Source organism: Orcinus orca, chromosome 20 (assembly GCF_937001465.1).
Source record: "Orcinus orca chromosome 20, mOrcOrc1.1, whole genome shotgun sequence".
Taxonomy (NCBI): Eukaryota; Metazoa; Chordata; class Mammalia; order Artiodactyla; family Delphinidae; genus Orcinus; species Orcinus orca.
The window spans coordinates 57,358,295-57,372,397 of NC_064578.1; the positions used below are offsets into that span (position 1 = coordinate 57,358,295).

Sequence of the window (14,103 nt, forward strand, 5' to 3'; positions counted from 1 at the left end):
CTGGCTTCACATCCAAAGTGAATCTGTGATAAAGGGGTTGTTGCTAGAATCAGAGTAAAAGTGCTTGTCCTTCAGCAGTTTGGGATAACCGGTTGTCATTTCTGATACTTTAAACTTAAGAGAGGGGAATTCCCTGGCAAACCAGTGATTAGGACTCCGTGCTTTCACTGACGAGGACGCAGGTTTGATCCCTGGTCTGGGAAGTAAGATCCCACAAGCAGCATGGTGGGGAAAAAAGTAAAGTAAAAGTAAAGTAAAATAAAATAATCTTAAGAGAAAGGAAACAAGCTATAGAACCTGACCTCTATTCCATCCTCTATGGAAATATCTTCTTGCTTTCTAAACGTCTTGAAAGGGATTTGAAGCCTTATAACTTATTACCCTCACAATGATTCACTTCGTCCCCCTTCAAACAAGTATTTTAACAAGATATTTCTTAATCATTTTCTCTTCCAATACCACCAGAGTAAGAAAACTTAACAGTAAAATATATATTATTATGAGTACAATCACTGAAAAAGCACAAACTCTCTAAGTGGACGTACAATGTAAGACTGTAAGTTTACCTAATACATAATAAGTGTGTATCAAAATGTAACTAAGGGGGACTTCCCTGGTGGTCCAGTGGGTAAAGCGCTCCCAATGCAGGGGCCCAGGTTTGATCCCTGGTCAAGGAACTAGATCCCACATGTGTGCCGCAACTAAGAGTTCACATGCCACAACATAGAATTCTGCATGTCACAACTAAGGAGTCCACATGCCACAAATAACAGTCTACATGCCACAAGGAAGAGTCCACATGCCACAATGAAGATCCTGTGTGCCGCGACTAAGACCCAGTGCAGCCAAATAGTAATAAATAAATAAATAAATAAATAAACTATTCCTTTAAAAAATGTAACTATGGAATAGATTAAGTAGAATCATCTCATTCAAAGACCTAAGCTAAAATTAGTAACATGGAGCAAAACAAGATCAAAAAGTGGAAATGTTCATTTAAATACAATAATAATTTTAACATATACCCTAGACAAATGTATGCTTGATATACCCCAGAAGACATGGCAGATATGACTACAGTAGCAATGTTTATCAATACAGAAAGCACACACCACTGTAAAGCAATTATACTCCAATAAAGATGTTAAAAAAAAATACAGAAAGCAGACCAAAAAACAAAGCAAAACAAAACAAAACAAAAAAGCCTTCAACAGCAGAATTTCAAAGGACATTTTACTCATATATCCATAGTAAAGAATACTGCACACACACATAAAAATTAACGGACAGCTATGAAAAACATGAGTAAAGTCACGCCATGTTTTGCAAATGAAGGAAAACACATCATAATATTTACTTGATTCCATTCATAAAAAGTTTTAAAACAATTGAGCGAAGGTAAACTACAGTCGTGGAATAATTTCCACGTAGTTGGCAAAAGTATCAAGAATAGCAAGGGCTTCCCTGGTGGCGCAGTGGTTAAGAATCCGCCTGCCAATGCATGGGACACGGATTCGAGCCCTGGTCCAGAAAGATCCCACATGCTGCGGAGCAACTAAGCCCATACACCATAACTACTGAAGCCCGCGCACCTAGAGTCCGTGCTCCGCAACAAGAGAAGCCACCCAATGAGAAGCCTGCGCACCACAACAAAAAGTAGGCCCCGCTCGCCGCAACTAGAGAAAGTCTGCGTGTAACAACGAAGACATAACACAGCCAAAAATAAATAAATAAATTTATTTTTAAAAAAAAGAATAGCAAGAAGGCGGCTTCCCTGGCATTGCAGTGGTTAAGAATCCGCCTGCCAACGCAGGGGACACGGGTTCAAGCCTTGGTCCGAGAAGATCCCACGTGCCACGGAGCAACTAAGCCTGTGCGCTACAACTACTGAGACCGCATGTCACAACTACTGAAGCCCACGTGCCTAGAGCCCGTGCTCCACAACAAGAGAAGCCACCGCAATGAGGCCCGCGCACCGCAACGAAGAGCAGCCCCCATCTCTGCAATTAGAGAAAGCCCGCGCGCAGCAACAAAGACCCAATGCAGCCAAAAATGAATAAATAAATAAATTTTTAAAAAAGAAAAGCTTACTTAAAACATCAGACAATACCTTAACTTTTGGGGGATGGGGATAATCGTTTTGAAGGACCCCACTGGCGTCTTCTGAGGTCCTATTTATATCGCATTTCTTGACTTGAGCAGTGGCCGAATATCAATTTTAGACCTGCTTATTCAACTACACTGGGAAGTTCTCTGCAATTTTTTTCTACACGGGTAATATTTCAATATTCAGAAAGCCAAGGTTTGGCGGGACAAATAAATATAAATATAGGACACTTGTAAGAAAATATTACTAAGAACAAAAATTCTGCAGAATAAGAAGAGTTGGCTGAGGGCCCGGGGGGCGCAGCATTTACCTGAATCGGATCCATCAGCGCGGCCCCTGCAGCAGAGTTTGTGGGCGAAGCAGGGGCCCAGGCCCTGCGGTCCCTATCCCGGCCCCGAGACAGAGTCAATGCGGATGGCGCCCACACCGAGCCTCAGACCCGCCTCAGAGCAGCCAGCACAACGCCCTCCAGCCTCCCTGACCTCGCGCCGGCCCAGTGTTGCGAAGCTCACCACCGGTGAACAGACCCGAGCTTACAAAATGTCGCCCGCCGTCCACGCCAGAAAACCCGCTCAGACGCGGTCCTCTAGGTCGACGCTCAGGAGCAGTGCCTTTCGGGTAATGTAGTTCACAGCGCTCCAGGCCCTAGCAAGGGGCGGTACTCCCCGCCTCCGGAAAAGTTCCGCCTCACCCAGAGGGTTGCTGGGAAGGAGTGTCCAGAATCTCTCAGTACCAGGGCGGGGTTTCACACTTCTTAAAGGGGACGCACCCAGATTTGCGTGGAATGTAGTCTGTGCTGATCACAGAGAGGTACAGAGACATAATATTTCAGATGTTCCCCGAACCTACAAAACCAAGTGGGCACATGATACCTGGGTGTTGCTCAGACACAAAGTGCATCCAGCCATACTTAAGGTCTAATAAACAGTGTCTTATTGCACTTCCAATACATACAGGCTGAAGCTTTACACTCAACTTAAGAGTTTCACTGTGTTCGGTCAGGGTCAAGCGAGCAAAGGCTCCAGACACGGCCATGACTGGCAAGACAGAGAAGGGATGTGGGGCGGCCAAAAGCAGGTGGACCACGTGCTGTGTCTCTGGTTCCCTCACAAAAAACGTAGAGCCAGTGACGGTGTCCCATCCAGTGACCGACACATACTTCTTACTCCACATTTTGATATATATTCAGTTCTAATTTATTTATTTATTTATTGTATATATTTATTTATTTATTTATGGCTGTGTTGGGTCTTCACTGCGGTGTGTGGGCTTCTCATTGTAGTGGCTTCTCTTGTTTCAGAGCACCAGCTCTAGGTGTGCAGGCTTCAGTAGCTGTGGCACGCGGGCTCAGTAGTTGTGGTTCGTGGGCTCTAGAGCGCAGGCTCAGTAGTTGTGGCACACAGGCTTGGTTGCTCTGCAGCATGTGGGATCTTCCCGGACCAGGGCTTGAACCCGTGTCCCTTGCATTGGCAGGCGGATTCTTAACCACTGTGCCACCAGGGAAGCCCCAGTTCTTTTTGAGATGCCAAGTTCTACCTGACTGAAAAGAAGAGTGACTTACCACTTGCTGCTTTCTGCCTGGAGTGTGACTCTATGGTCACAGTCATACTTTATTTGGAAAGGGGGCCTCTGAACCCAGAGATAAAGGACTGGACTACATGATCTACTTTCCTTGCTGGGTAGTCAATATAATTTCACCTGCAATTGCAGTGACAATGCATGGAGACTTGAGATTATCTCAGAAAAGTATTTGTGAAATGTTGAAAGTGCTGATATCGACCATAATTTTAGTTACTCAAAAGTGGTTGCTTAGGTCTTCCCTAGTGGCACAGTGGTTGGGAGTCCGCCTGCTGATGCAGGGGACACAGGTTCGTGCCCTGGTCCGGGAGGATCCCACGTACCGTGGAATGGCTGGGCCCGTGAGCCATGGCCACTGGGCCTGCGCGTCCGGATCCTGTGCTCCACGACGGGAGAGGCCACGGCAGTGAGAGGCCCGCGTGCCTCAAAAAAATAAAGAAATAAAAATTTTTAAAAAGTGGTTGCTGAAATAGCTCTTGGCCATGTGAACAAGGTTAGGGTCTCAGTGAAGACTGAAGGAACATTGAAGTCTGAGAAGTGAGGGAATGAAGCAGAGCACGTAATTACACAGGAAACTTGGCTAGCCTGTGGAAATGGCTTTCTAAATTGCGATTCATTATATATTTAAATCTTATTTTTTAGTACAGCCTTAGGGGACATCAAAAGACAGCAGATAGCTTTGCCTAAAAACAAACAGGTATCTGTCCCACCATATTTATTCCCTCCTTAACCAACACTCATTAAGTGCCTATCCCATTCCAAGTACTATTTTGGCTGCATGGGACACATCAATATTCAAAATGTCAAAGATGCCTGCCCTCGTGAGTCTGAACTTCCAGTCAAAGGAGACAGACAGTAAAAACTAATGACAACATAGTCAATTACATACTTTTATGTGTTATGAGTGTTAACCAAAATTTCAGAAACAAAGGCCTGAATGAAAGAAAGAAACATGTATTTGGGGCTTGATACAACTGCAGCTGGGAGACACAGATTCGAGAAGCACGTGCATTGAGTTCCCCTGGACTACAAAATGGAGGAAGGTTATAAAGGCAAAAAACGGAAGGCCACAGTTAGTTCCATAAATTGTTTGTCAAGAATTACAATTGGAGCAGTCAAGATGTAAGGGTGTTTGTAAACAAGCATTGGTTGGAATTGGAAATGGCTTTAGAACTGCAAGGGGAAATATTGAAACCACAAGGTTGTAGCTAGCAGATGTTTTAAAAACGTCTAGTATCTGTTATCAAACTGAACTTGGGTCTAATCACCTACTTTCTTCTTTTTAATTTTTATTTTATATTGAAGTATAGTTATTTACAAAGTTATATTTGTTTCAGGTGTACAGCAAACTGATTCAGTTATACGTATACATATATCAATTCTTTTTCAGACTTTTTTCAAATACAGGTTATTGCAAAATATTGAGTACAGTTCCCTGTTATATACAGTAGATCCTTGTTGGTTGTCTGTTTTATATATAGTAGTGTGTATGTGTTAATCCCAAACTCCTAATTTATCTCTCCCCACCATATTTATCCTTTGGTAACCATAAGTTTGTTTTCCATGTCTGTGAGTCTGTTTCTGTTTTGTAAATAAGGTGATTTGAATCATTTTTTTAGATTCCACAAATCATATTATATTTGTCTTTCTCTGACTTACTTCATTTAGGATGATAATCTCTAGGTCCATCCATGTTGCTGCAAGTAGCATTACTTCATTCTTTTTTTTCTATCTGAATAATATTTCATTGTGTATATATACCACATCTCCTTTACCCATTAATCTGTTGATAGACATTTAGGTTGCTTCCATGTCTTGACTATTGTAAATAGTGCTGCAATGAATATTGTGGTGCGTGTATAATTTCCAATGATTATTTTCTCCAGATTTATGTCCAGGAATGGGATTGCTGGATCATATGGTAGCTCTAGTTTTAGTTTTTTGTGGAACCTCCACACTCTTCTCCATAGTGGCTGTGAGCCATATTATATTCCTACCAACAGTGTAGGAGGGTTCCTTTTCCTCCAGCACCCTCCAAATCATATGGAGGCCTCTTGAATAAATCAAGGTTTCTCCTGTTGGAGTTTTCATGGGAAATTGAATCTACCCGGATTATCTAAAATGGTTCCTTCCGTGACCTTTATCAAGTCACTGGGATGATGAGGTTATGGGAATGCACCCCTGGAATTTCCCCCAGCTCTATATAGAGACATTTCAGCTCAGACACATTTTGAGAGCCAGTCCCTGACTTGAGGAGACTGAAGGCAAGAGGGTTCGAAGGGGTAAGTGACAAGAGGGAATGTCTAAAGAGAGTCCTTAGAAATCAGGACAGATGGAGGCGGGCTTCAGAAAGCTTTGGCTTCCTATTCACCTTGCATTAGCTCAGAGACCTTGTGAAAGCAATGGATCTCCCTCAAACCCCACATTAACTATGGTTGATTGTTGAACTCTTCTGTGAGATGAGAAGAATGTTTCCACACACGTTGGTGTGGTGTGGTGTGTTGTGGTTCATTTTTTCAACAAGTTTCTGAACCGCGGCCCTATAGACATTTTTGACCAAATACTTTTTTGCTTTGCTATAAAGGTGGATGTCAGAAGAATAACAGAATGGATTATAGTTCCTGGTATCAAATATTGAAACAGTGGGGGAGTGGTGTCCAATACTGGGATGAGGGATGTAGGAGAGATGGAAAGGTGGAATAAAGTGAAAGACATCAGGTTCATTCTTTTTGTTTGTTTGTTTTTGTCCCCAGCCTTCTGAACAGTGACTCTATTGCAGAGGAAAAGCAGAGGAAATCCCTTTCCATAGGGGTCAACTGGCCACCAGCTTCTAGAAGCGTTTGCTCAGAGTCCTATTGGAAAATTCCTCCCTCAATATGGCTGAGGACCAGACATTTTTCCAGGGTCGTGGAAAACTCCCCAGAGGCCCTAGTTCAGAGTCACCAGTGTCTCTGCCATGCCAACATACACTTATGGAAAAGCCAGACTGTGACTGGGAGATGTGGCACGTTCGCTTCAGAACATTTAGAAGCTCAGAGGAATCCGACCCCGTCCAGGATCTGAGGAGACTCTGTGAGCTCTGCTATTAGTAACTGATGCCAGATCTTCACACAAAGGAGCAGACGATGGACAAGCTAGTGCTGGATCAGTTTATGATCTGCATGCTGCTGGAGTGCCAGGTCTTAGTCAAGGAAAGTGGAGTGCAGAGTTGCAAAGACATGGAGGACATACTAAGAAATAACCAGAAACCCAGGAAATGGGTGAGTTGGACCCTTATGATTGGTATGGGAAAGGGAGAGGTGGGATGGGATCTGCAAGCTGGGGATTGAACAGATAGGACCTGAGTGACTGACTCTAAATCAGTGATTCTCAAATGGGTGAGAGTTTGCGTTGGGCATCGTTGAGAGATATTGATCTTTTAAACAAAAAGAAAAACGTATGCTTGTGTGGTATGATGTCATCGGATGCCTTGAGAGCTACTTTCCAGGTCTTATAGGAGACCAATCTCAATTTAGTTTTTCCCTCACAGACTACAGTTCGCATACAAGGAGATGAATATCTTGTGCAAAGCTTGGATATTGAGACGTTTGAAATTGAGCTCAGTGACACAAACGATGAGAAAGACCTACCCAGGGATCCCCAATCCCTTGTTAGTGAGATACCTCCAAAGAATGGCCAGCAGGTAAGCCAAGAGCTGCAGAATCCAGCAAGAGCCAAAGAACTGTCAAGAGGGCGGGTGAGTGTGTGATGTGCTGATACCTAGAGAGAGTCTGGGAGAAGGTAAAAGAGGTTCAGACGGGCGTGGCTGCTAGAGTAATTGGTAGATTTGGCAAAGGACAGAAATGGACCCATTGACTCCATGAATTCCCATGGATGCATTCGGTTCCTAGACATTTTCAAGACAGTGTGAGAATGAAGACTCATCCTTCTTTGTCCCTCTGCCATGAAAGCTTGTGGCCATAAGCGTGAGGAGGAAGAAATCCCGTCTCAATGGGATGGTGCTGGGTCAATTTGCCACGGGTGAATTCTTTGACAGCTGTTTCCCCATGGTCGTTTCCCTCAGAGGCACTTCTTATTTTGGAATATTGTTAATCCCTTGAGTTGAATGAGGAGTTCCCAATTGGAGTGGTTTTGCCTCTCAGAAGATATTAGAGAATGTCTGGAGACAGTTGATTTGTCCAAATGGGGATGGGGGTGGGGGATGCTATTGTTTTCTAGTGAGTAGAGACTAGGGATTTGCTGCTCATCATCATACCATTCACAGGACTACTGAAGCCCGTGCGCCTAGAGCCTGTGTTCCTCAACAAGAGAAGCCACCACAATGAGAAGCCCACGCACCGCAACGAAGAGTAGCTCCCGCGTGCCACAACTAGAGAAAGCCCGTGCACAGCAACGAAGACCCAACGCAGCCAAAAATAAATAAATAAATAGATTTATTAAAAAAAAAAAAAAGGAGCCACATCTTTGTACAAAGGACAGTTCTCAGGACAATTTGAGTCCCATTCTGTTGTTTCACCTAGCACAGTGGGACCAACCAGTCTTCCTGAGGGAAAAGGAGCCCAGGGATAGGCACCCTATTAATGTAGGGTATGCAAGAAGAGATATCCTTATCAATATCAGGTTACCCTTCACCAGAGGACACACACAGGAGAGAGACCCTTTCAATGCAATATCTGTGCCGAAGGGTCCATGCAGTCTTCCGACCTGTAAACTCACGAGTGGATCCACACAGGCGAGAAGCCATACTGCTGTGATCTCTGCCCCAAGAAGTTAACCCACAACTCCACGTTGTGTGCTCACAAGAGGACCCACACCAAGGAGAAGCCTTTCCGATATGAGCACTGTGACAAAGCCTTCAGCCACAGAGGGAACCTCAGCGTTCACCAATGTACCCACTCTGGGCTCAAACCGTACGTGTGCCCTGAGTGTCACAGCGCCCTCCGTCAGCTGGGAAGTTTCAAATGCCACCAGAAAACACATTCAAAATGACTCACCCAGGGGCTTCCCTGGTGGCTCAGTGGTTAAGAATCCGCCTGCCAATGCAGAGGACACGTGTTCGAGCCCTGGCCCGGGAAGATCCCACATGCCGCGGAGCAACTAAGCCCGTGCGCCACAAGTACTGAGCCTGCTCTCTAGAGCCCGTGAGCCACAAGTACTGAGCCCCCACGTCACAACTACTGAAGCCCGCACGCCTAGAGCCCGTGCTCCACAACAAGAGAAGCCACTACAATGAGAAGCCCACACACTGCAACGAAGAGTAACCCCCACTCGCCACAACTAGAGAAAGCCCAAGCGCAGCAACGAAGACCCAACACAGCCAAAAATAAATGAATAAAATAAATTTTAAAAAAAATGACTCACCCAGGACTCTGCTCTCAGATCCAAGTCCCTTCTGCTCCAAGAAGGAAATTCAGGATGATTTGTCACCTCTGAGATACAAAGGATGGATGACATGTGAAGAACTTAGGAGGATACTGGAACCCAGTTGGGTTCCATCTACATGAATTAGGAGGATCTTTGAGTGATGACTTATTTTCCCTTTGGCTTTTGTTTTCTTCTTTATATAGCCTATTTTCTTATAAGTTTTTGCTTTGTGTTGTTCTTTTTCTTCCAATGAATGCATGTCTCATTGGCTTTTAGTACTTCAGCATGAAACTGAGGCTACTGCTGATTGTCTTCATGTTAGGCATGATTTGTAAAATAGGATGTTCCAGGTAGGGCGGCCAGATTAAACATAGGATAATCAATGAAATTTAAATTTCAAATAAACAAATACATTTCTGTCAAAGAGTGTTTGAGTATTTCCTTCTCCAAGATTTTCTACATGGAGTAGATAATAGCTGTGTTTTTGTCCATGTGGCCTTTATTTCGTTGAGATTTGTACCCTCTATACTTGTTCGCGTATTGCTTCCTTGGTTATTTAGAAGAAGGAAGGTTCCCTAAATTGATAGGTGTCATTATTTTTCCCTACTGGTGTACAACCTCTGGTTTTCTAAATGCCTACTCCGAAATAGGTTCTTCGCACACTTTAGCTCATCAGCTGATTTTAGACAAAAAGTCTTTTAAGACTTATTTCATGAAAAAAAGAAAAATAGATTAGGTAACCCAATTCGATTACAACTACCAGATCTCAATTCTCTGACTCCCTCAAACTCTCCAGGCAATGAGAAAAAAATCCCTAGATCAGGAAAACCAATCTGTTTCCCCCCAAAATGCAACCCATAAAGTCTAAAATAGATAAAATACAATAAAGAAAATCTACCACCAAACCAATGTGGAGGCCTCTTTAATAAATCATGGTTTCTCCTATTGGAGTTTCCATGGGAAACTGAATCTATTCGGATTCTCTAAAATAGTTCCTTCCATGACATTTATCCAATCACTGTGCTGATTGGGTAACAGGAAGTGACCCCTAGAGTTTTCCCTAGCTCTGTAAATAGAGACATTTCAGCCTCAGACACACTTTGAGAGCCAATCCTCGACGTTTTATTTTTAACTTATTTTATATTGGGGTACAGTTCATTAACAATATTGTGTTAGTTTCAGGTGTACAGCAAAGTGATTCAGTATACATATACGTGTATCTACTCTTTTTCAAATTCGTTTCCCAATTAGCTGTTACAGAATTTTGAGCAGAGTTCCCTGTGCTATTCAGTAAGTCCTTGTTGGTTATCCATTTTAAGTATACCAATGTGTACATGTCAGTCCCAAACTCCCTAACTATCTGTCCCCCCTGCCTGCCCTTCCCTCTGGTAACCACAAGTTCGTTCTCTAAGTCTGTAAGTCTGTTTCTGTTTGTGAATAAGTTCATTTGTATCATTTCTTATATTTTGCATATAAGTGATATCATACGATATTTGTCTTTGTCTGACTTACTTCACTCAGTATGACAATTTCTAAGTCCATCCATGTTGCTGCAAATGGCATTATTTCATTCATTTTTTTTTTTTTTTTTTTGCGGTACGTGGGCCTCTCACTGTTGTGGCCTCTCCCGTTGCAGAGCACAAGCTCCAGACGTGCAGGCTCAGCGGCCATGGCTCACGGGCCCAGCTGCTCCGCGGCATGTGGGATCTTCCCGGACCGGGGCACGAACCCGCGTCCCCTGCATTGGCAGGCATACTCTCAACCACTGCGCCACCAGGGAAGCCCGTTTGTGGATTTTTTGATGATAGCCATTCTAACTGGTGTGAGGTGATATCTCATTGTAGTTTTTTTTTTTTTTTGCGGTACGCAGACCTCTCACTGTTGTGGCCTCTCCCGTTGCAGAGCACAGGCTCCGGACGCGCAGGCTCAGCGGCCATGGCTCACGGGCCCAGCCGCTCCGCGTTATGTGGGATCTTCCCGGACCGGGGCACGAACCCACGTCCCCTGCATCGGCAGGCGGACTCTCAACCACTGCGCCACCAGGGAAGCCCATAATTTCAAGTTTATTTTTCTTCTTATTTATTTGGTTGTGTCAGGTCTTAGTTACGGCAGCTGGGCTCCTTAGTTGTGGCATGCGAACTCTTAGTTGCAGCATGCATGTGGGATCTAGTTCCCTGACCAGGGATCGAACCCTGGCCCCCTGCATTAGGAGTGCAGAATCTTAACCACTGTGCCACCAGGGAAGTCTCATTGTAGTTTTGATTTGCACTTCTCTAAGAATTAGTGATGTTGAACATCTTTTCATGTGTCTCTTGGCCATCTGTATGTCTACTTTGGAGAAATGTCTATTTAGGTCTTCTGCCCATGTTTTAATCGGGTTGTCTATTTTGATGATATTAAGCTGCATGAGCTGTTTGTAAATTTTGGAGACTAATCCCTTGTCGGTCACATCATTTGAAAATATTTTCTCCCATCTGTGGGTTGTCTTTTCATTTTGTTTATGGTTTCCTTTGCTGTGCAAAAGTTTTTGAGTTTAATTAGGTCCCATTTGTTTATTTTTGTTTTTATTTCCATTACTCTGGGAGATGGATCAAAAAAGCTCTTGCAATTTATATCAGAGAATGTTCTGCCTATGTTTTCCTCTAAGAGTTTTATAGTGTCTGGTCTCAGAATTAGGTCTTTAATCCATTTTGAGTTTATTTTCGTGTATGGTCTTAAAGAATGTTCTACTTTAATTTTTTTACATTTAGCTGTCCAGTTTCTCCAGCACTATTTTTTTTTAATTTTATTTATTTTTGGCTGCATTGGGTCTTCATTGCTGTGTGGGCTTTCTCTAGTTGTGGCAAGTGGGGGCTACTCTTCGTTGTGGTGCATGGACTTCTCATTGCAGTGGCTTCTCTTGTTGTGGAGCACAGGTCCTAGAGCAAGTGGGCCTTAGTAGTTGTGGCACATGGGCTCAGTAGTTGTGACTCGTGGTCTCTAGAGCACAGGCTCAGTAGTTGTGGCGCACAGGCTTGGTTGCTCTGCAGCATGTGGGATCTTCCAGGACCAGGGATTGAACCTGTGTCCCCTGCATTGGTAAGCGGATTCTTAACCACTGCACCACCAGGGAAGTCCCCTAACACTATTTATTGAAGAGACTGTCTTTCCTCCATTGTATAGTCTTGCCTCGTTTGCCACAGATTAATTGACCATAGGTGTGTGGGTTTGTCTCTGGGCTTTCTATCCTGCTCTATTGATCTATATTACTGTTTTTGGTGCCAGTACCATACTGTTTTAATGACTATAGCTTTGTAGTATAGTCTGAAGTCAGGGAGAATGATTCCTCCAACTTTGTTTTTCTTTCTCAAGGTTGCTTTGGCTATTCAGGGTCTTTTGTGTCTCCACACAAATTTTAAGATTTTTTTGTTCTAGTTCTGTAAAAAATGCCATTTTAAAATTTGATAGGTATTGCATGGAATCTGTAGATTGCCTTGGATAGTATAGTCATTTTGACAATGTTGATTCTTCCAATCCAAAACATGGTATATCTTTCCATTTGTTTGTGTCATCATCAATTTCTTTCATCAGCATCTTATAGTTTTCAGAGTACAGGTCTTTTATCTCCTTAGGTAGGTTTATTCCTAGTTATTTTATTCTTTTTGATGCAATGGTAAATGGAATTATTTCTTGAATTTCTCTTTCTGATCTTTCATTGTTAGTGTATAAAAATGCAACAGATTTCTGTGTATTAATTTTGTAACCTGCAACTTTACCAAATTCATTGATGAGCTCGAGTAGTTTTCTGGTAGTGTCTTTAGGATTTTCTATGTATAGTATCATGTCATCTGGAAACAGTGAGAGTTTAACTTCTTTTCCCATTTGGATTCCTTTTATTTCTTTTTCTTCTCTGATTGCCATAGCTAGGACTTCCAAAACTATGTTGAATAAAAGTAGCAAGTCACTTGTCTTATTTTGTTTCCAATCTTAGAGGAAATGCTTTTAGCTTTTCACCATTGAGTACGATGTTAGCTGTAGGTTTTTATGGCCTTTTTTAAGTTGAGGTATGTTCCCTCTATGCTATCAGCTATCTTCTTGCTTGTCAAAGACATGTTGACTGAAGTTTTGGAAGATGTTTCATGACCTTCAATATTCAAGAAAAGACAGGGCATAAGGGAGAGTTGGAGAGGGATATCTTTCTGGCCTTGATAATCATTGATTGCTTTCTGACCTAGCAAGTAAAATTTATTGAGATATTTATTATTCTCTGAGATATTTTCCATTTCTTTTAAAATCTGAAACCTGTCTGTAAAGGAGAGCAAATAATCACATGCCATTTTCTGCCAAGATAGCAGGTGACCTTCTAACTGTCGAAACCTTTGTGCAAAGGGGGCATCTTACCATGGAAAAAAAGGTTTGGCATTCCATGGTCTCATCTCCTTTATGGAAACTGATTTAGCAATTCACCTGAAATTGCAGCAACAGTGAATGCACAGGGAGTTGAAATTATCTCTGAAAATTACTTACGAAATGGATATTACAAAAAGTTAATAATAATAATTATGTAGCTATGCAACAAAATTGACAAAAATTGTAGAGAAACGTATGTTACAGCCAAAAGAAAGTTAAGATCTCAGTGAAGTTGGAGTGAGAGACAGAGACGTCTGAAAAAGTCATAGAATGAAATTGCACCTGTGGCTGTGCTAGAACCTTCACCACACTCAGGTTTTTATCTCCAAACAGTGCTTCCTTTTCACATTTGAAAATGTTGGACTCTAACAACTTGGAGAGATAGGGTCGAGATGACATTTTGAAGAACTTACTGGAAATGTAAAAAATAAATAGGAGAACCATAATGTCATGTGTATTTACTGCTCTAACACGTGTTCAATAAACCTCTACTCAGTTTCAGGAACAGTGGTAGGTTCATGAGACACATCTGCAATAGGGTGGCCAGTTCTGTCTATACAGGGTATTTCCTATATTTAATGATTTTCATTCCGGTTCCTATACTGATTTGTTAGGATGCCTTAAGTCTCTTGTAGTCCACTTTTTGTAATGGTTTGCAAAAAGTT

The 14,103-nt window shown here is 42.6% G+C and overlaps 3 protein-coding genes and 1 pseudogene across 3 annotated transcripts in view; 1 reads left to right on the forward strand and 3 right to left on the reverse strand.

The window, feature by feature from the left end:
- LOC101286412 (zinc finger protein 501-like) overlaps window positions 1-2,551 on the reverse strand; it is a 25,690-nt gene extending 23,139 nt beyond the window's left edge. Inside the window, exon 1 of the mRNA XM_049703305.1 lies at window positions 2,418-2,551. The gene's annotated coding sequence lies outside the window, so the exon portion shown is untranslated. The remainder of the gene's footprint in view (window positions 1-2,417) is intronic.
- The window catches only part of LOC105747723 (zinc finger protein 501-like), a 62,057-nt gene extending 59,505 nt beyond the window's left edge, over window positions 1-2,552 (reverse strand). The window contains 1 exon segment of the mRNA XM_049703301.1: window positions 2,418-2,552. Within this exon segment, the coding sequence (XP_049559258.1) occupies window positions 2,418-2,432 (15 nt within the window). The 5' untranslated portion in view covers window positions 2,433-2,552.
- LOC105748736 (zinc finger protein 304-like) overlaps window positions 1-2,558 on the reverse strand; it is a 10,739-nt gene extending 8,181 nt beyond the window's left edge. Inside the window, exon 1 of the mRNA XM_033411863.2 lies at window positions 2,418-2,558. Coding sequence (XP_033267754.1) covers window positions 2,418-2,432 — 15 coding nt within the window. The 5' untranslated portion in view covers window positions 2,433-2,558. The remainder of the gene's footprint in view (window positions 1-2,417) is intronic.
- Window positions 2,522-8,674, forward strand: LOC105748735 (zinc finger and SCAN domain-containing protein 5B-like; annotated as a pseudogene).
- Window positions 8,675-14,103: the final 5,429 nt, after the last annotated feature.